This window comes from Coregonus clupeaformis, chromosome 25, assembly GCF_020615455.1.
Source record: "Coregonus clupeaformis isolate EN_2021a chromosome 25, ASM2061545v1, whole genome shotgun sequence".
In the NCBI taxonomy this organism is placed as follows: Eukaryota; Metazoa; Chordata; class Actinopteri; order Salmoniformes; family Salmonidae; genus Coregonus; species Coregonus clupeaformis.
Window position 1 is genome coordinate 8,938,414 of NC_059216.1, and position 23,097 is coordinate 8,961,510.

General features: G+C 41.8%; 1 protein-coding gene across 2 annotated transcripts in view; it reads right to left on the bottom strand.

Moving 5' to 3' along the window:
- Positions 1–21,113, bottom strand: part of LOC121539267 (RAS guanyl-releasing protein 1) — a 33,842-nt gene extending 12,729 nt beyond the window's left edge. For both annotated transcript variants that reach the window (XM_041847630.2, XM_045207495.1), the window contains exons 1-9: positions 20,902–21,113; positions 19,468–19,658; positions 10,228–10,333; positions 8,318–8,380; positions 7,952–8,083; positions 6,461–6,614; positions 6,119–6,292; positions 3,883–3,999; positions 3,480–3,755 (exon numbers count right to left, since the gene is read on the bottom strand). In XM_041847630.2, coding sequence (XP_041703564.2) covers positions 3,480–3,755; positions 3,883–3,999; positions 6,119–6,292; positions 6,461–6,614; positions 7,952–8,083; positions 8,318–8,380; positions 10,228–10,333; positions 19,468–19,658; positions 20,902–21,041 — 1,353 coding nt within the window. In that variant the 5' untranslated portion in view covers positions 21,042–21,113. The remainder of the gene's footprint in view (positions 1–3,479; positions 3,756–3,882; positions 4,000–6,118; positions 6,293–6,460; positions 6,615–7,951; positions 8,084–8,317; positions 8,381–10,227; positions 10,334–19,467; positions 19,659–20,901) is intronic.
- Positions 21,114–23,097: the final 1,984 nt, after the last annotated feature.

A 23,097-nucleotide genomic window follows, 5' to 3' on the forward strand; every position in this document is an offset into this window, starting at 1 on the left:
ATTTAATAAGATTATTTCATTCATTCAGATCTAGGATGTGTTATTTTAGTGTTCCCTTTATTTTTTTGAGCAGTGTATATATATATACAGTGAGGGAAAAAAGTATTTGATCCCCTGCTGATTTTGTACGTTTGCCCACTGACAAAGAAATGATCAGTCTATAATTTTAATGGTAGGTTTATTTGAACAGTGAGAGACAGAATAACAGAAAAACGCATGTCAAACATTTTATAAATTGATTTGCATTTTAATGAGAGAAATAAGTATTTGACCCCCTCTCAATCAGAAAGATTTCTGGCTCCCAGGTGTTTTTTATACAGGTAATGAGCTGAGATTAGGAGCACACTCTTAAAGGAAGCAATCAATCAATCAGATTCCAAACTCTCCACCATGGCCAAGACCAAAGAGCTCTCCAAGGATGTCAGGGACAAGATTGTAGACCTACACAAGGCTGGAATGGGCTACAAGACCATCGCCAAGCAGCTTGGTGAGAAGGTGACAACAGTTGGTGTGATTATTCGCAAATGGAAGAAACACAAAAGAACTGTCAATCTCCCTCGGCCTGGGGATTTTGTCTCAGGAGGAAAAATCCCTCCTGAGATGTGTGCAAACCTGGTGGCCAACTACAAGAAACGTCTGACCTCTGTGATTGCCAACAAGGGTTTTGCCACCAAGTACTAAGTCATGTTTTGCAGAGGGGTCAAATACTTATTTCCCTAATTAAAATGCAAATCAATTTATAAAATTTTTGACATGCGTTTTTCTGGATTTTTTTGTTGTTATTCTGTCTCTCACTGTTCAAATAAACCTACCATTAAAATTATAGACTGATCATCTTTGTCAGTGGGCAAACATACAAAATCAGCAGGGGATCAAATACTTTTTTCCCTCACTGTATACATATATATAAACACATATACATATCCTTTAAAAAAATATATTTCCCTGTATTACTTTCCAACCCCACCACCCTTTCCCTAATTTGAGTAAACTAGTGAACAACAATGCTTAGGCCTCTACTTCCAGCTTATACATACTATATACATTTTATGGACACAGTCAAATTTACAATATTTATATTTTGTTTGTTTTTACTCCTGAACTTCCTCTACCCTCTGATCATTTTCATGATGTCCATCCGGTTTGCTTCTATATGCCATATCTTTCTAACTGTGCTCTTTCACAAAAGCTCTCAACCTATAACCTACAGTGGGGAAAAAAAAGTTTTTAGTCAGCCACCAATTGTGCAAGTTCTCCCACTTAAAAAGATGAGAGAGTCCTGTCATTTTCATCATAGGTACACGTCAACTATGACAGACAAAATGAGATTTTTTTTCCAGAAAATCACATTGTAGGATTTTTAATGAATTTATTTGCAAACTATGGTGGAAAATAAGTATTTGGTCAATAACAAAAGTTTCTCAATACTTTGTTATATACCCTTTGTTGGCAATGACACAGGTCAAACGTGTTCTGTAAGTCTTCACAAGGTTTTCACACACTGTTGCTGGTATTTTGGCCCATTCCTCCATGCAGATCTCCTCTAGAGCAGTGATGTTTTGGGGCTGTCGCTGGGCAACACGGACTTTCAACTCCCTCCAAAGATTTTCTATGGGGTTGAGATCTGGAGACTGGCTAGGCCACTCCAGGACCTTGAAATGCTTCTTACGAAGCCACTCCTTCGTTGCCCGGGCGGTGTGTTTGGGATCATTGTCATAATGAAAGACCCAGCCACGTTTCATCTTCAATGCCCTTGCTGATGGAAGGAGGTTTTCACTCAAAATCTCACGATACATGGCCCCATTCATTCTTTCCTTTACAAGGATCAGTCGTCCTGGTCCCTTTGCAGAAAAACAGCCCCAAAGCATGATGTTTCCACCCCCATGCTTCACAGTAGGTATGGTGTTATTTGGATGCAACTCAGCATTCTTTGTCCTCCAAACACGACGAGTTGAGTTTTTACCAAAAAGTTATATTTTGGTTTCATCTGACCATATGACATTCTCCCAATCCTCTTCTGGATCATCCAAATGCACTCTAGCAAACTTCAGATGGGCCTGGACATGTACTGGCTTAAGCAGGGGGACACGTCTGACACTGCAGGATTTGAGTCCCTGGCGGCGTAGTGTGTTACTGATGGTAGGCTTTGTTACTTTGGTCCCAGCTCTCTGCAGGTCATTCGCTAGGTCCCCCCGTGTGGTTCTGGGATTTTTGCTCACCGTTCTTGTGATCATTTTGACCCCACGGGGTGAGATCTTGCGTGGAGCCCCAGATCGAGGGAGATTATCAGTGGTCTTGTATGTCTTCCATTTCCTAATAATTGCTCCCACAGTTGATTTCTTCAAACCAAGCTGCTTACCTATTGCAGATTCAGTCTTCCCAGCCTGGTGCAGGTCTACAATTTTGTTTCTGGTGTCCTTTGACAGCTCTTTGGTCTTGGCCATAGTGGAGTTTGGAGTGTGACTGTTTGAGGTTGTGGACAGGTGTCTTTTATACTGATAACAAGTTCAAACAGGTGCCATTAATACAGGTAACGAGTGGAGGACAGAGGAGCCTCTTAAAGAAGAAGTTACAGGTCTGTGAGAGCCAGAAATCTTGCTTGTTTGTAGGTGACCAAATACTTATTTTCCACCATAATTTGCAAATAAATTCATAAAAAATCCTACAATGTGATTTTCTGGATTTTTTTCCCTCATTTTGTCTGTCATAGTTGACGTGTACCTATGATGAAAATGACAGGCCTCTCTCATCTTTTTAAGTGGGAGAACTTGCACAATTGGTGGCTGACTAAATACTTTTTTTCCCCACTGTATATACTTATTATGGACACAGTATGCTTTACATTAGTTATCTTGTTGTTAGTTGTTATTAGTCCCATCCTTCAACTTAATTAAACACCACCCATCTATCTCTTAACACCATCCATATTGGATTTCTATTTGCCATATATTTTTCAACTGTACTGTGATGTTTTACAAAAGTTCTGAACCTTTCTATTCTCATTGTTTCTACAGATTGTAAATTGAAAATAAACATTTTTGCTAAAAGTATTATTATGTTATTGATCGATTGACTATGACTTTTCAGATCACCCAATTGTGCTATCTGCAGGGTTAGCGCCAGGTAAATATTACAATCCTTTAGCCATTCCTGGACCTTTGTCCAAAAACAAGCTACAAATGGACAGTACCAAAACAAATGATCTAATGATTCTGTCTCTTCGTAGCAAAATCTGCAGAGCTGGGAAGATTGTATCCCCCATATAAATAACATTCCATTGGTAGCAAGAATTTTATATAATAATTTAAATTGAAAAATTCTAAGTTTTGAATCCGGCGTCATTTTGCGTATCAGTTCATAAACACTATGCCATGGAATCGGGACGTCAAAAATCTCTTCCCAACTGTTTGTGTCATTTTTGTATTGTAGGTATAAACGTGTCAGTGGCAATATAAGTGTGTAAATACATGTGTACTAACCGTGAGAAGGTGGACCAGGTCTTTGTTGGCGTCGAGCTGTGGGGTGATCTGCTGTAGCTGGATCAGCTCGTTGATGTGGTTGTACAGAGCCTGGAGCTTCTGAACATTCACCTTGTTGTCCTCTACGTAGTCCGACATGGCCTCATTGACTGAGATCAGATCCTTGAGGTGGACTCCCAGGATGGGGATCTTAAAGCCTGCACACCTGCTGTACACCTGACGGTAGTTGTCATAGTTCCTACAGGAGGACAGGAGGTCTGTCATCTCATTCAGCACCTGTGGAGAGAAGAGACAGCGGAGAAGATATTGTAGATGATCACCTTGTACAGTATGTTTATATTGGAGACGTTTGTCAACATACTGATCAATAGATCAAGTTATGATAATGTTATAGATAATGTACCTTGGTGACCTCGTGGGACACATGTGAACTGGTCTCTTTAAGTCTGGAGATGGAGCTGTGGCACAGGCCCCCCACCACAGCCATTAGTGTGTTGAAGTTGTGCATAATATGGAGGCTCTGGTTAACACATACAGTGGGGAAAAAAAGTATTTAGTCAGTCACCAATTGTGCAAGTTCTCCCACTTAAAAAGATGAGAGAGGCCTGTAATTTACATTATAGGTACACGTCAACTATGACAGACAAAATGAGAATTTTTTTCTCCAGAAAATCACATTGTAGGATTTTTTATGAATTTATTTGCAAATTATGGTGGAAAATAAGTATTTGGTCAATAACAAAGGTTTCTCAATACTTTGTTATATACCCTTTGTTGGCAATGACACAGGTGAAACGTTTTCTGTAAGTCTTCACAAGGTTTTCACACACTGTTGCTGGTATTTTGGCCCATTCCTCCATGCAGATCTCCTCTAGAGCAGTGATGTTTTGGGGCTGTCGCTGGGCAACACGGACTTTCAACTCCCTCCAAAGATTTTCTATGGGGTTGAGATCTGGAGACTGGCTAGGCCACTCCAGGACCTTGAAATGCTTCTTACGAAGCCACTCCTTCGTTGCCCGGGCGGTGTGTTTGGGATCATTGTCATGCTGAAAGATCCAGCCAAGTTTCATATTCAATGCCCTTGCTGATGGAAGGAGGTTTTCACTCAAAATCTCAAGATATATGGCTCCATTCATTCTTTCCTTTACACGGATCAGTCGTCCTGGTCCCTTTGCAGAAAAACAGCCCCAAAGCATGATGTTTCCACCCCCATGCTTCACAGTAGGTATGGTGTTCTTTGGATGCAACTCAGCATTCTTTGTCCTCCAAACACGACGAGTTGAGTTTTTACCAAAAAGTTATATTTTGGTTTCATCTGACCATATGACATTCTCCCAATCCTCTTCTGGATCATCCAAATGCACTCTAGCAAACTTCAGACGGGCCTGGACATGTACTGGCTTAAGCAGGGGGACACGTCTGGCACTGCAGGATTTGAGTCCCTGGCGGCGCAGTGTGTTACTGATGGTAGGCTTTGTTACTTTGGTCCCAGCTCTCTGCAGGTCATTCACTAGGTCCCCCCGTGTGGTTCTGGGATTTTTGCTCACCGTTCTTGTGATCATTTTGACCCCACGAGGTGAGATCTTGCGTGGAGCCCCAGATTGAGGGAGATTATCAGTGGTCTTGTATGTCTTCCATTTCCTAATAATTGCTCCCACAGTTGATTTCTTCAAACCAAGCTGCTTACCTATTGCAGATTCAGTCTTCCCAGCCTGGTGCAGGTCTACAATTTGGAATACATTAAGAGAAGGTAGAGGAGCAGCATCTGATTAGTGCATTAAAGAGATACTTCAGGATTTTGGCAATGATGACCTTTATCTTCTTCCCCAGAGTCAGATTAACTCGTGGATATCATTTTTAGGTTTCTGTGTCCAGTATGAAGGAAGTTAGAGGTAGTTTCGTGAGCCAATGCTAACTAGCGCTAGTGCAATGACATGAAGTCTATGGTATCTGCTAGCATACTACCTCTAACTTCCTTCATACTGGACACAGAAACCTAAAAATGATATCCACGAGTTCATCTGACTCTCTCATTGCCAAAATCCTGAAGTATCCCTTTAATGTAACCTAGAGAGATTCTCCAGAGTTTGGCCTCTCCATCCAACTCTCTCAGCTCGTCATCACTTTTCAGGATACAGCTTTGCATGTGAATAAAGTGGTGAAGAGGCATAATAAACCAGACTTGATCCATTTTTCCATGGTATACTTGCTAGCACTTGAGTGTCAGTGTTTCACCTGATAAATCCATTAGTGCGGATGGCCTGTACTTTGTTAATATTCAGAGCACACATTCTCTGTTAGCAAGCATCTTTGATGCACTAAAAGCCCATCATGGAACTCTTGAGAGTCATTAGCAGCCCTCTTTTAATATGCATTATGTAACTACAAATGATGGTGCTTCTGCAGCTCAGCAGTAGGTAGGTCTCACTGTACTGTACGAGATAGTAGACATGCATTAGCTTAAGCCGAGGAAAGGGTACCGGATATACACAATGAACAAACACTCTTTAAGAGGGTACAAAACATGGAAGCTAAACACCTTGTATGTGGACATTTTTTTATTTTTTTATACATAAACTGTAGAGAGAGAGTGTTAGTCTATGATAGATAAGGAGGAGGAGGAATAGTTAGGGCCATACCTGAGCCACATGGATGAACTTGGTGAAGACCTCTGCTCTCAGCTGAGCTGTAGGCCGACTCAGAACCATGAGCTGCACCCACTGGGAGATACCATTACACAATGTAATGGAACGTTCCATCATGGGGTTGTCCTTCATGCAGCAGCTGCGGATGTAGTTCTGGTAGTCTACAAACTGGCAGAAATAATAAAGCATATGCTGACTCATTTTGCTAAAAGGACAGAGGTTGGCGGAACACATTTGGAATGCATTGCAATACCTAAAGTAGAGAGTATGTGCTATGAGATTCTTCCCAATGTCAAGTCATTTGATCACATACAGGCGGATTGGGACTCTACTCACTGATATTCTACAGAAGGACTTGAACTCCAGGTAGGTGAGGTGCTCAGCCAGCTCAATGGGCTCCAGGTGATCAAACAGCAGAGACACTTTCCTCTTCTTACTTCTGCTAGCCTTGATCCTCTGACTGGGCTTCTGAGACCAGTGCCTGTCATTTCTGAGACACAACATGGTAAACAACATAGACAGGAAATACAGAGGTACACTATATGAATAAAAGTATGTGGACACCTGCTCGTCGAGCATCTCATTCCAAAATCATTGGCATTAATATGGAGTTGGTCCCCCCTTTGCTGCTATAACAGCCTCCACTCTTCTTGGAAGGCTTTCCACTAGATGTTGTAACATTGATGCAGGGACTTGCTTCCATTCAGCCACAAAAGCATTAGTGAGGTCGGGCACTGATGTTGGCCACTTAGGCCTGGCTCGCAATCAGTGTTCCAATTCATCCCAAAGGTGTTAGATGGGGTTGAGGTCAGGGCTCTGTGCAGGCCAGTCAAGTTCTTCAACACCGATCTCGACAAACCATTTTTGTATGGACCTCGGTTTGTGTACCGGGGCATTGTCATGCTGAAACAGGAAAGGGACTTTCCCAAACTGTTGCCACAGAATCGTCTAGAATGTCATTGTATGCTGTAGCGTTAAGATTTCCCTTCACTGGAACTAAGGGCCTAGCCTGTACCATGAAAAACAGCCCCATACCATTATTCCTCCTCCACCAAACTAGTACAGTTGGCACTATGCATTTGGGCAGGTAGCGTTCTCCTAGCATCCGCCAAACCAAGATTAGTCAGTTGGACTGACAGATGGTGAAGCGTGATTCATCACTCCAAAGAACGCGTTTCCACTGCTCCAGAACCCAATGGCGGCGAGCTTTACACCACTCCAGCCGACGCTTGGCATTGCGCATGGTGATCTTAGGCTTGTGTGAGGCTGCTTGGCCAAGGAAACCCATTTCATGAAGTTCCCGATGAACAGTTATTGTGCTGACGTTGCTTCCAGAGGCAGTTTGGAACTCTGTAGTGAGTGTTGCAACCAAGAACAGGTGATTTTTACGCGTTACTCGCTTCAGCACTCAGCAGTCCCTTTCTGTGAGCTTGTGTGACCTACCACTTCGCGGCTGAGCCATTGTTGCTTCTAGACGTTTCCAATTCACAGTAACAGCACTTACAGTTGACCGGGGCAGCTCTTGCAGGGTAGAAATTTTACGAACTGACTCGTTGGAAAGGTGGCATCCTATGACGGAGCCACGTTGAAAGTCACTGAGCTCTTCACTAAGGCCATTTTACTGCCAATGTTTGTCTATGGAGATTGCATGGCTGTGTGGCTGAACGGGTGTGGCTGAAATAGCCGAATCCACTAACTTGAAGGGGTGTCCACATACTTCTGTATATATAGTGTACTACACAGGCATAATTTGAAACTATTACATCAGCATGAATGTTAAGCCAGAGAGACATTAATTATGTTCAGTAATATACCGGGGATACTTACATCCATTTAGTCTGCAACAGAGGGCACAGCCTCTCCTGGCCCTGATCTCTGATCAGATCCTGGAACTGCTCCATGGAGTCTGACAGGCTGCTGTGCAACCGGAACATTGTCCAGAACTCCTGGATCCAATACCTGAAATAGATAGAAAATAGATTGTTTACCACAATTAAATCAACACTATAGTTTAAAGTAAATGCAATAATAGCATGACCTAAACCATTGTATTATTAGGTGATAAGTGGATTTCATAAGCTCTTTCATAAGAATGATTGAACAGTGAGGTATTGTGTGGAGACCTTAGTGGACCCCAACAGGCCCTGTGGTAGTGACAGGATCAGGACCACTGCACGGGGAACACACACTTACCTGATGAAGTAGCAGATCCTCTCACATTCTGTGGACTGCTCATTCTCCAGGGTGCTTTTAAATGTAACAACTCAAGTTAAGGATACATTATGATTCACTGGTATATTAAAACATGTGCACATTGTTTAGAGTCAGGGAAGAGACCAGGAACTGTATGTGGGATTTGTTAGTGAATAAACGATCTGGATCACTGTGCAGGACAAAGTGTCTATTCATTTCTATTCATCTAAGTCCCGTGTCAAACTCATTCTACGGAGGGCCGAGTGTCTGCAGGTTTTTGCTCCACCCTTGTACTTGATTGATGAATTATGGTCACTGATTAGTAAGGAACTCCCCTCACCTGGTTGTCTTGGTCTTAATTGAAAGGAAAAACCAAAGACCAGCAGACACTAGGCCCTCCATGGAGTTTGACACACCTGATCTAAGTAAACAATTCCAAATTGGTGTTTATTATATTTAGTGCAGGAAAGTCATCAATAGGGAAACTAAAAGGCGAATAGATGTGACATTTGGTGGTGTGGGAGGAGGCGATCACAAATGGGAAAACTGGTTAGGAGCATCAGCAAGTGAATCATTCTGGTGTTCCAATAGCTCAGTTGGTTGAAATATGGTGTTTACAGGGCTATGGGTTGGATTCCTTGGATGCTTTGGTGTGTCTGTTAAACGTGCCCAACACACATTCACTATTCCTACCAAAACAGACTGTGTATTAAATGTGCTGGCAGAGGACCCTTTTATTTAGTAAAAACATGTTCTCTCAACCAGGTAAAAACACAGCTCACTTAATGATACTTTTACCTCCCAATGGCTTTGAGTGTGAGAACAGTTTATTACCTAAGCTGCTGTGCCATATGCTCGGTAAGTACAGAGTGACCAGAATCTCTGGGGGATTGTATTAATCGAAACTAAAAAACATCTCCATTCTTCTTATTATATATAACAGGGGTAAAAATAGCCAGGCACTGTAAGCCTCGCCACAGCACTCTATTGGCAGAAATCAGCTTGAAGTGATGCACATAAAAAGGCTAATTGCATCATGGGAGCTCAAGAGCTGTCCACACCATCCCAAAGCCAGATTGTGTTTACAATAAATGGCATTAATGGCTCCAGTGCTTTCCCTTGTTCCTAACCCAATCTTAACAATATTTGGTACATGCTTCTGAGTCCTAGGCTCAGAACGAGCCCAGGGGTTAAAAATAGAGGGCAGGACACATTGTGCATCTTGAGGTGTGACGTGGGTTTTGGTGAGCGAGCCTCCTTGGGCAGCTGAGAGGCTGTGCATTTATCTGAAAAGGACGTCAGTCTGGGAAGAGCTCATTAATACCTGAAGCCCCTAGCCTTAGTTCCCTCCTCACTGGGCCAGTCCTGCTGCTCCTCTAGGCTCTGTGACGTCAGAGCTCTTTGTTGAATGGAGGCCTAGATTATATACCGCTCATTTAAAACAGAAAATAGGCTTCTAGAGTTACCTTTTTAAACCAGACCTGAAGTGGGGGAATTAAATTGGGATGATTCGTGCTTTTCGAATGGTCCTGTGCAGCTAAGATTGTAATAGAACAAGAATGTAAGGTACCTGGAAGACACTGGATTTGAAACAGAACATGGTGATGTGTACTGGAGCTAGCAAAGATCTAAAGTACAGTAATACGAAATTGGGGTGCACACATATTGCCACTGACAGTCACATTGATTGGAGGAGTGAGGCGTCGATGGCATGGCACCTTGTCAGCCAAGTTGGATCTTAATTGGCCGTTGCTACTGACAACCAAATCACAAAACAGTGCTGCACAGCCGGTAAAGATCCTGTGTTATGTTTGGCACAACAGATTGGTCAGGTCCTTGTGCCAACTCAATCATAGTTTTGGCTGTAGTGGAGCAGCCGCAGAGCATTGGGTCTGCTTGGTAAAGGATATAGGGAGGTGAGTTTCTCCAGGAGGTCACTGGAGGACATGAGGAGTCGGTGCATGGTCAGGGTGATGTTCATCAGGTGACTGCTCCCATACACACAGCCCTCTGCATCTGGAATAATAATATGCCATTTAGCAGACGCTTTTATACAAAGCAACTTACAGTCATGTGTGCATACATTTTCACGTATGGGTGGTCCCGGAGATCGAACCCACTACCCTGGCGTTACAAGCGCCATGCTCTACCAATTGAGCTACAGAGGACCACAACACATGGAGCACGTCAACAGACATTCTGTTGCACATCACAATGCCAACACTGTACTATAGATGGTTGAGATTGCATATGGACAAGAAAATGAATGTCCAATGATACTGTAGCTCTTGGATAACTACATCTATCAGTCATGTCATGCTACAGAATCAATGTCAACAAAACAAGGGGATGTAGACATTAAAACTACCTGATTTCTTTCAGCCACAAGTCTGCAAAGTCATGCAATAACAGAAAAAGAATGATAGAAATCAACCATGAGCACAATAATGTGCCAAATGCAAATCTCAAATGTATTTAGTCATTGGGTAACGGACATGTATAAAAATAAATGGCATGTGTGATAGCATTGTCATCTAAGTACAACTACTTTTACCAATTCCCCTTCTATCTCTAATGTAGTGAGGTCATGCTTGACAAGCTGCCTTTCCTGTGGTGGTGTTGTCTACTTTTCTCTGTCTTATCTCACTTCCTGTCTTTGTGACCACCTCCCCTAACTCTGCTAACACTACTGACATCACAGGGTCCTGCAGCCACCATCTCTGTCATCTACTCTAACAGCTTTGTCCCTAGAGGCACTGGAGATAAAAAAATATATATGACAATGTGGAAACCCACAAGGCAAAAACTGAAAAACGTCATTTTCACAACAAAAAAAACATAGAAAACTAATTGGATTAAAAAATATATATATATATATAAGGGCATTTTGTCTTTTTTTCCACCAAACTTTAAACCTAAATCCAATGACATGGTGACATTATACACTGCTAAAAAAAATAAAGGGAACACTTAAACAACACATCCTAGATCTGAATGAATGAAATAATCTTATTAAATACTTTTTTCTTTACATAGTTGAATGTGCTGACAACAAAATCACACAAAAATTATCAATGGAAATCAAATTTATCAACCCATGGAGGTCTGGATTTGGAGTCACCCTCAAAATTAAAGTGGAAAACCACACTACAGGCTGATCCAACTTTGATGTAATGTCCTTAAAACAAGTCCAAATGAGGCTCAGTAGTGTGTGTGGCCTCCACGTGCCTGTATGACCTACCTACAACGCCTGGGCATGCTCCTGATGAGGTGGCGGATGGTCTCCTGAGGGATCTCCTCCCAGACCTGGACTAAAGCATCCGCCAACTCCTGGACAGTCTGTGGTGCAACGTGGCGTTGGTGGATGGAGCGAGACATGATGTCCCAGATGTGCTCAATTGGATTCAGGTCTGGGGAACAGGTGGGCCAGTCCATAGCATCAATGCCTTCCTCTTGCAGGAACTGCTGACACACTCCAGCCACATGAGGTCTAGCATTGTCTTGCATTAGGAGGAACCCAGGGCCAACCGCACCAGCATATGGTCTCACAAGGGGTCTGAGGATCTCATCTCGGTACCTAATGGCAGTCAGGCTACCTCTGGCGAGCACATGGAGGGCTGTGCGGCCCCCCAAAAATATACCACCCCACACCATGACTGACCCACCGCCAAACCGGTCATGCTGGAGGATGTTGTAGGCAGCAGAACGTTCTCCAGACTCTGTCACGTCTGTCACATGTGCTCAGTGTGAACCTGCTTTCATCTATGAAGAGCACAGGGCGCCAGTGGCGAATTTGCCTATCTTGGTGTTCTCTGGCAAATGCCAAACGTCCTGCACGGTGTTGGGCTGTAAGCACAACCCCCACCTGTGGACGTCGGGCCCTCATACCACCCTCATGGAGTCTGTTTCTGACCGTTTGAGCAGACACATGCACATTTGTGGCCTGCTGGAGGTCATTTTGCAGGGCTCTGGCAGTGCTCCTCCTGCTCCTCCTTGCACAAAGGCGGAGGTAGCGGTCCTGCTGCTGGGTTGTTGCCCTCCCCACGGCCTCCTCCACGTCTCCTGATGTACTGGCCTGTCTCCTGGTAGCGCCTCCATGCTCTGGACACTACGCTGACAGACAAAGCAAACCTTCTTGCCACAGCTCGCATTGATGTGCCATCCTGGATGAGCTGCACTACCTGAGCCACTTGTGTGGGTTGTAGACTCCGTCTCATGCTACCACTAGAGTGAAAGCACCGCCAGCATTCAAAAGTGACCAAAACATCAGCCAGGAAGCATAGGAACTGAGAAGTGGTCTGTGGTCACCACCTGCAAAACCAGTCCTTTATTGGGGGTGTCTTGCTAATTGCCTATAATTTCCACCTGTTGTCTATTCCATTTGCACAACAGCATGTGAAATGTATTGTCAATCAGTGTTGCTTCCTAAGTGGACAGTTTGATTTCACAGAAGTGTGATTGACTTGGAGTTACATTGTGTTGTTTAACTGTTCTGAAGCTGGAGACTCTTATCCCCCTCACTAACTTTAAGCATCAGTTGTCAGAGCACCTTACAGATCACTGCACCTGTACACAGCCCATCTGAAATTAGCCCACCCAACTACCTCATCCCTATATTGTTATTTATTTTGCTCTTTTGCACCCCAGTATCTCTATTTGCACATAATCTCTTGCACATCTAGCATTCCAGTGTTAATACTAATTGTAATTATTTTGCACTATAGCCTATTTATTGCCTTACCTCCATAACTTGCTACATTTGCACACACTGTATATATATTTTCTGGTGTATTTTTTTACTTTATGTTTTTTTACCCCATATGTAACTCTGTGTTGTTGTTTTTATCGCACTACTATGCTTTATCTTGGCCAGGTCGCAGTTGTAAATGAGAACTTGTTCTCAACTGTCTTACCTGGTTAAATAAAGGTTAAATAAAAAAATATATATAAATATATTTTCACGTTGAGTTCTAGTTAGTTGGACAAATATATGCACTGTTAGTTGGACAACTCAACCAAATGTAAACCAAAACTAGTTGTTGAAATGACATTTGTGCCCAGTGGGAAAGATCTCAAGGAATACATTGTTACCTGTATCCACAAAGTAGCAGTGGTGGAAAAAGTACCCAATTGTCATACTTGAGTAAAAGTAAAGATACCGTAATAGAAAATGACTCAAGTAAAAGTGAAAGTCACCCAAAAAAATACTACTTGAGTAAAAGTCTAAAAGTATTTGATTTTAAATATACTTAAGTATCAAAAGTAAATGTAATTTCTCAAATATACTTAAGTATCAAAAGTATGAATCATTTCAAATTCTTTATATTAAGCAATACCAGACGGCACAACTTTCTTGTTTTTATTTATTTACGGATAGCCAGGAGCACACTCCAACACTGAGACACAAAGCATGTGTGTTTAGTGAGTCCGCCAGATAATAGGCAGTAGGGATGACCAGGTATGTTCTCTTGATAAGTGTGTGAATTGGACAGTTTTCTGTCCTGCTAAGCATAAAAAATTTTACGAGTACTTTTGGGTGTCAGGGAAAATGTATGGAGTAAAAAGTACATTATTTCTTTAGGAATGTAGTGAAGTAAAAGTATAAGTTGTCAAAAAATATAAATAGTAAAGTGAAGTACAGATACCCCCAAAAACTACTTCAAGTAGTACTTTAAAGTATTTTTACTTAAGTACTTTACACCACTGCAAAGTAGCAATTGCAGATTCCATTTCTAACTACATTAGCCTTTCTTTTACAAATGATCTTACTTGAGAAATGCTTATATTTTATTGGTCCGCTGTAACATGTTGTGTATAAGTAAGCGGTTCACTATCATGGTTGTCTTTGAATAACCTTTTTTGGTTCCAGGTAGAACTCTTGTGGGGTTCCATGTAAAACCCTTTCCACAGAGGGTTCTACAAGGAACCAAAAAAGGTTATCCTATGGGGTCAGCCAAATAATCCCTTTGAAACCCTTTTCTCTAAGAGTGTAGACTTCCTGTCTCTTCCATTCCAGGTAGAGGTAAACAATTTGACAGTGATTTTCTGGAAATCGAATCGTGGCTAAGAGATCACCTTGACGAAACCATTAAAATGGTGTTTAACTTTGAACCTAAGCAGCTGGCATTGTTTTGATGCCACACAAGGACTCCAGTTTCCATGGGTCCCCACTTATCCCATATCTCCTTGAAATACCACAGACACCATGGCAACATGATCCTTTCTAATCTTTGTTATCTATCTCACTGGGTCACTTTCAATCGAACGCTGCTTGCACCTGCCCGCCCGACTAGAATCACTACTCTCGACGGGTCTGACTTAGAATATGTGGACAACTACAAATACCTAGGTGTCTGGTTAGACTGTAAACTCTCCTTCCAGACTCACATTAAGCATCTCCAATCCAAAGTTAAATCTAGAATCGGCTTCCTATTTCGCAACAAAGCCTCCTTCACTCATGCTGCTAAACATGCCCTCGTAAAACTGACTATCCTACCGATCCTTGACTTCAGCGATGTCATTTATAAAATAGCTTCCAACACTCTACTCAGCAAATTGGATGTAGTCTATCACAGTGCCATCCGTTTTGTCACCAAAGCCCCATATACTACCCACCATTGTGACCTGTACACTCTCGTTGGCTGGCCCTCACTACATATTCGTTGCCAAACCCACTGGCTCCAGGTCATCTATAAATCACTTCTAGGCAAATCCCCGCCTTATCTTAGATCATTGGTCACCATAGCAACACCCACACGTAGTATTCGTTCCAGCAGGTATATCTCACTGGTCATCCCCAAAGCCTTCCATCCCCATTCCTTCCAGTTCTCTGCTGCAAATGACTGGAACGAACGGCAAAAAATCTCTGAAACTGGAGACACTTATCTCCCTCACTAACTTCAGTTGTAACTAAGCATCAGTTGTCAGAGCAGCTAACTGATCACTGCACCTGTACACAGCCCATCTGTAATTAGCCCACCCAACTACCTCATCCCCATATTGTTATTTATTTGGCTCATTTGCACCCCAGTATCTCCATTTGCACATCATCTTCTGCACATCTATCACTCCAGTGTTAATACTAAATTGTAATTATTTTGCACTATGGCCTATTTATTGCCTTACCTCCATAACTTATTACATTTGCACACACTGTATATAGATTTTCTATTGCGTTATTGACTGTACATTTTGTTTTTGTTTATTCCATATGTAACTCTGTGTTGTTGTTGTTTTTAATCACACTGCTTTGCTTTATCTTGGCCAGGTCGCAGTTGTAAATGAGAACTTGTTCTCAACTGGCTTACCTGGTCAAATAAAGGTCAAATAAAAATAAATAATAATACTTCAGCAGGCAGCTAATCCTGTCCTCGTATCCTGCACCGCTGGTATGGGAGTGTTCTGTTTACTCGTCCAAACAATGGCTACAACGCCCCAATGGTCAATGTCAATGAAAAGTTACCTTCCCAGGTCAGTATGACACACAGACGTGATCTTAGAGAATAAAAAACTGGCAAGAGTAAAAAGAAACATCTAGAAGATCAATAGTTTTGAAACATTATACTGTCACTGTACAGTGTATAAAAGGAGTGATGCAAAACAAGTAAACTATATCCTTCCTCTACTATAACAAACTGAACAGTGTTTTATTGCTGTTTTTATGGCTGTAATCATGTAAGCAAGTCATGCTCTATAACAGGTGTGTCCAACTCATTCCACGGAGGGCCAAGTCTTTTTTTTCTTCCTTTGAATGAAGACTTAGACAACCAGGTGAGGGGAGTTCCTTACTAATTAGTGACCTTAATTCATCAATCAAATACAAGGGTGGAGTTTGACACGTACTCTAAAATGACCTAAAATATCAAGGAAGCTGTTTTGATTCACTACCAGGTAAACAATTGCTTGATCATTTCACAACACCTCCCTGCTAACCCAGACTTGGCTAATTGCTGAGGAAATCCCCTCCGTTTTACTCACTGTGGAAAGTTAGGAAAGCAGCAGCAGGCAGCACTGGGATAGGAGGAGGGATATGATGACAAACACAACAAAGAGCAGGGAGTGTTGCCCTACTTTGAGGGGTTTTATTATCGTAGGCATTCATCAGAAAGCCCCGGTGTAAGGAGTCTTTCCTTGTTTTGACAGAGAGGTACAGTAACAGGGCTAACGGGATGGATGATCCTTTTGTTTTGCCTCCGTCAGCCTGATGCTTATCTCTACTGTACACATGAAAGAACCGGTAAGGAACGGTCTAAGAGACCCCAGAGATTTATATTTCATTATTAGTTGCACACTTTCAATAGTTCTCTCACTACTGCATGTACCAGCATGCTGTAGGCCTACATGTAGAACAATACATTACTGAGTACAGGAACTTACTTTAATCCCCCAGACAGCCATGATGCTCTGTAAGTGTACATATATTGCCCGCCATAGGCACATAAAGGTTTTTCACAGTGTCTACAGTACATCCGAGTCTGCAGTGGATACTCTGACTCATGGTTTATCTCTTTGTGACATTCACAGGTTGTGTGCCTGCATCATACATGATTTATATGGAATATGCATTTCATTCAAAATGTCTTCCACGATTGAGGCCTTCAAATATATGCACTGCCCATTGCTGTCCATTAACATTATGATTGCGTAGAGACTTCGGGCAATGTGGGTGAGTGGAACTGTGGAGTGTGAACTTGGGGGTGTATGATGATGTCAAACAATATTGATCCACGCTCCTTGGTCCTCTGCATTTCAAAGAGTGGTCAGCATCTGAGGAGGGTCGTTTGGGGAGCTGACCTTTGGGCTAGCAGCTGCCAGCTAATCCTTCAAATAGCTCTTGCGTATGCTCTCACATTTGAAAAAGGTGCCAGATCCCCAGGACCTGGGGGGTCAGCCTCTGATGTGAGACAGCAGCCGCTGGGGAGCACTCAACCCTCTTAGACCCCTCTGTACTAGGTACCTCTATTTTGTCCCTTATATTAACCTGGATTTAAAAACACCTGCCTGTTAATCTCCATACTTTAGACCAGATTCCAATGAGAGGATTTGAATTTCTTGCTCTCACTTGATTAACTTAGCTGATCTTTTTTTTAAATATATATCCTAAATGAACAGCCAGCCATTATTCTGCTATTGTTCTTGCTGACAGATACTGTAACTGTAAGTAGGGGATGTCACTTTCTGTATTCAGTCCATTGTACCACCTCCTCATCACTCTCTCTTCACTCCATTTGTGTCTCCAAGCAACGGCAATCTGAATGCTTGCCTCTTCAAAGACATAATCACCATAACTTTGAGAGCACTCCAGACAACTTCGTAGAGCACATGATTCTAATTTGACAGGGTTTCTTGACCGGGTTTTTGACAGCATTTATAGTGCAGCCAACAGGGATGGCCTTAGCCTTTTGGGGGCCCTAGGCGAGATTTTGTTGCCCCCCCCCACCTACCTACCTCGCGGGCAAAATGTTTTAGTAGCTCCCCTCTTGACGGTGGAGAGAAACATTTTCGTTTTAAAGTTAATTTCTTACAATTCAACACACTTTGCAATGGGGCATATACATTTTTTTTGCAGTTTTAAAGCCAGTTTTATGCAGCTCTACACATTTTGCTATGGGGCAGAGAGAACATTTTGGAATTTGATAACAAATGTCATGCAATTCTATTCATTTTGCCATTGGGCAGAGAGAAAACAATTCCAGTTTTACAGCTAATTTCATTTTGCCATGGGGTGGAGAGAAGTTTTTGCAGTGTTAAAGCAAATGTTTTCATGACTTATGCCATGTTAATGATATCGGAGTGAGAGTGACATACAAAATCAATGGGGGCCCCCTGGAGGTCAGGGCCCATGGGCACGTGTCCAATCTTTATTCGGCCATGATTACTACAAGTTTAGATAGCTGGCTAGACTAACTTACCAATCTATAAATTGTTACATGGTTAATTGAGTGACTGTCAGTGACTGACATAAAAAGAGAAAAAACGACTTATGCACAACCAAATTTCCAAATTGCACCTGGTGAATTCTACTACTCTTACTCTCAACAGTAAATTGAGATCCCGACTGAGTTACTAGGCAACAGCCTATGTCGCTTATTCCTGGGGCCGGCCCTGGCAGCCAATAAACAGAATATATAAATCCATGTAAATGGGAAAAGTTAATGTATTACTAATGTGATTTGCTTAATCACATTCCACATCTACTGAATCAGTACTTCAGTTGTTGAATGATTGTGTTATCTCATATTCATAGCAGGCATAGTTGGATCCACATACAATTATATAGTCTTACAGGGATTGGTATGAAGGGTTGCCCTATTACCCGGGGCAAGTGACCTGAGCAGTCGCAAAAGTTGAACCTGCTCTGAGCTTTTTTTAAATGATAACAACCAAAATTCCAGTAGTCTGGTCTTTCTGGTTCCTCCATTCTGTAGGTGAAAATAGCTACTTTACATTTTCTGGCAAGTGATCATAATCTTCGGGCAACCAGACCTTAATGTCAATCACTGTCTTATCATCTCAAAAGCAAAGACTGACGACCATGTTGTTAGACAACAAATAGAGGCTAGTTCATTTAAGTCTTCAAATGTGGTCTGTTTGTGTCAACTTAGCACTATATGCTAGTTAGAGATACCTTGTAAATGGTGACAGTTTAATGGAGACAGTGTCTCTTAACATCAAACAGCTAGAGGCCGAGAAAAACAGGTGCTTCCAGGAAACACTCACCGTACTGATTTCAAATAAACGGAGGTTCAGCATTCAGCGCCATTTAAAAATGATCAAATGAAGCGGATGCTCTAACCTGACATGCACAACTAATGACAATGATCCTGACCTGCACAACCATTTTGTACAGCTCAACAACAAACTGAAATATTAAGCATGTTTCTAATTTTACATGCAACCAAAAACAACAACATATTTTTATGTGATTTAACAGACGCTTTTATCCAAAGTGACTTAGTCATGCATGCATCCAATTTACGTAAGGTGGTCCCAGCAGAAATTGAACCCATGACCCTTGGCGTTGCAAGTGCCATGCTCTACCGACTGAGCCAGAAATAATTTTCAAATAACAGAGCGAAATATGCAGCACATTAGTTACCAATAGTATTACTGGCAGAAACACAAGAGCAGCTCAGAGCACAGGGACTCACCAAAGGACTGGATACAGGCCTGGATCAGCTCCTCCCAGCTGGCCCCCTTTGTGAAGTGTCCCGGCAGAGACATCATGACCTTGCCCTGGGTCATCTGGGCCAGGTTGGGCCTGTTGAACCGCTGAGGCCGGGCAGGCACCGGCGGACAGACCTTAGACCTGGAGCCACATCCCGGTCCCGGACAGAGCCGTCTGGAGGGGCAGTGGAGGAGAGAGGGAGTGAGATAGAGGGAGGTGTGTGTTACGGGGGGGGCATTAAAAATATGATAGGACTTTCACAGCATGCAGTGAACAATACAATATTGAAGTATACAACACAATAAAATCACACACTCAAATAAAATGAAGGTATAAGTGTACCAAAAATATTGCAACTAACACAACACTTATCAGGTTCATTTCAAAATACTAAAACATGCTTAATACCAGGTATCTTACAGTTACCATAGCTGTGCTATTTTTCATTGTTCTCATTCACTTCCCTTTGGGGAAATCATTGTTGATTACCGACTACCATTATGGGCTACATTAAAAATATGATAGGACTTTCACAGCATGCAGTGAACAATACACTATTGAAGTATACAACACAATAAAATCACACACTCAAATAAAATGTAGGTATAAGTGTACCAAAAATATTGCAACTAACACAACACTTATCAGGTTCATTACAAAATACTAAAACATGCTTAATACCAGGTATCTTACAGTTACCATAGCTGTGCTATTTTTCATTGTTCTCATTCACTTCCCTTTGGGGAAATCATTGTTGATTACCCGACTACCATTATGGGCTACACTAAATCAGTGTTTCCCCAACCCTGGTCCTCAACTACCTCCAACAGTACACATTTTTGCTGTACCTCTGGACAAACACACCTAATTCAGCTCAGTGAGGGCTTGATGATTAGTTGACAAATTGAGTTAGGTGTGTTTGTCCAGGGTTACAATAAAAATGTGTACTGTTAGGGGTACTCGAGAACCAGGGTTGCACTAAATGAACATTTAGTTGGCTGATAAACAGAGAGGATACCATGCACTTGTTCTATACACTTTCCACACTATAGGCTAAAATAGCACTTAAAAACACTCAACTATGGCATACAATTCGAAGGAGAGAACAAATAGGCTATAGATAAGCTGTTTTGAGAGTGCACATTTTGTGCGCACTGGCTGATGCTTTTATAAATCGCAGCGCACTGAATTGTTGTGCTCAAGTTCTTCTACGACCAAGAACCACCAAAAGTGTCTGATTTAAATTAGGACTACATTGGAAAATTGTACAAGATTCAAATATTTATTCGGTGTCAATAAAGGTTTCAAAATTGCGTATGTTTCAAATGTATTTAATCTGTGCACGTAATGCGCTCCATAAACCTGTTCAGTTAATTCACAAACACAGGAAGGAGTTCGTTATAAAAGAATAACTTACGAATGTCCTTTTTCCTTTCCATTCGATCCCACATTTTCATTTTGTCCATTTTCTTTGGATTGGCAGCCCATAGCGAGATACTGGGCAACAAGTGGTTGAACGAGACTATCCATCTGTGTCCGTTTCGATGAGAGCAACATTGCAGGCTTGGTTCAGTGTGCCGCCATGCGCCGGCGGGGAGCTCACCATTGTTCTGACTTGTCAATGAGGACCCCACAAATGAAGATGCATCGTGCTGTGCTGTGTGGGCGTTAACGCACTTGAACAAAAGTTATTTTGGTGATGCGCCCAATGTCACTGCTCTGTAATTTATGCATAGGGACACATGATAGCTCAAATGAATAGAATGAGTAGGCCGCCTAACCTATTTCTTTATTAGCATATTGCCATTGTATAGTGATTTGTCATTAAAGCATGAGTCACGATTAAATTGCAATTTTCTGATATCCCAATTAAATATCAGAAAATGTGATATCTGTTGTTACATAGATAATTAAGACCACATATGTATATAATTGAGACTTTTAAATCCATTTTATCACATTTAAGTGTGCAATAACTAAATGGATTCCAGCAATACATTTGTGTCAGTCTGGTTTCAGTTGGCAGGTTGATTCACAGTGCCCCTATGCTGTATGCCCATCATCCCATGACTAGTGGCTTCAGGCACCCTGGAATTACACTGCCACCATGACAACAGCTCCATGTATTGGTGTTTTGCTGTGCCTGCAGAACAGGAAAGGTGGGGCCTTCCTCTCTGTCAGAGCTCTCTACTATACAGTAGATGTTAGACCCCTATGAAGATGTTTCTGTGAGCTTGTTGAATTCCCATAAGAGCTACACTATATATACAAAAGTATGTGGACACCCCTTCAAATGAGTGGATTCTGCTATTTCAGCCACACCCGTTGCTGACAGATCTATAAAATCGAGCACACAGCCATGCTAGAATTGCCCCGGTCAACTGTAAGTGCTGTTATTGTGAAGTGGAAACATCTGAAGTGCTGAAGCGCATAGTGCGTAAACATCGTCTGTCCTCGGTTGCAACACTCACTATGGTGTTCAAACTGCCTCTGGAAGCAACGTCAGCACAATAACTGTTCGTCGGAAGCTTCATGAAATGGGTTTCCATGGCCAAGCAACCACACACAAGCCGATCACAATGCGCAATGCCAAGCGTCGGCTGGTGTAGTGTAAAGCTCGCCGCCATTGGACTCTGGAGCGGTGGAAACGCGTTCTCTGGAGTGATGAATCACGCCAGGGGGATATATAAACTGTTAAACTAATTATAAATGTTGATATTAGTTGGCAGGGGTCTTTACTTCAACATTATTCTGTTTTCATTTCTAATACCTTTTAAGACTTTTTTTGCTAGATGTTTTTCTAAGGCCCCTTTTCCATCTGTTTGACCAGAAATAAAAATAAAAAAAGCCTTTGCTAATTCTTATTTTTTAGGATGGAAAATGGTAGAAACATTTATATATGCCTTAATTTCTCCAAAATATAGACTCTTAGCTTTCATTTGAAGCCAAATTTGATGGACTCATATGAACTTCATGTTAGTGCTTATGGGGCCTTTTTACATGGAAATGCCCAGTTTCTACATTCATTTTTGGACTTATAAATGTATGATATGTACCCATTCATTATTGATTAATATAACTTATAAATGCCTCATGTGCGTATTTCAACTGTCATACCCCAACAGAACCCCAAATATAACCTTGTTTTACTCTAATGTTTGTAAACAAAGTAAATGCAAACAAACACTATAAAGCCTCAAAACATGGTTACATTTCTTGGATTTCATCGATTGTCAGTTTCATGGATGGTCAGTCCTTGCATCCATAGCTCTGTCTACGAATTTGAGAGTGGTTACATTTCCCCAGCCCTGTCCATGATTGGCCCTTTAAGCTACACTAACGCTACACTTAAGAAAAATATAGTTTACTTAACTAAAGTTACTTTGAAAGAGTAAGTCACTACATCTCAACTGTTTCGTGAAAAATTATCATATCTAAATCTGAAATGTCATAGAATAGAAATTGCAAGAACATATCACTCTTGAGTCAGATGCTACCAGAATGTGTAATTTGGCCTACTAAACACAACAACTATGTTTCAAGTGAGAATAAGGCATGTCGAAAAAGAAAAGAAATTCTTGCCAACTTCACCAGTATTTTCTTTTTTTTTGTG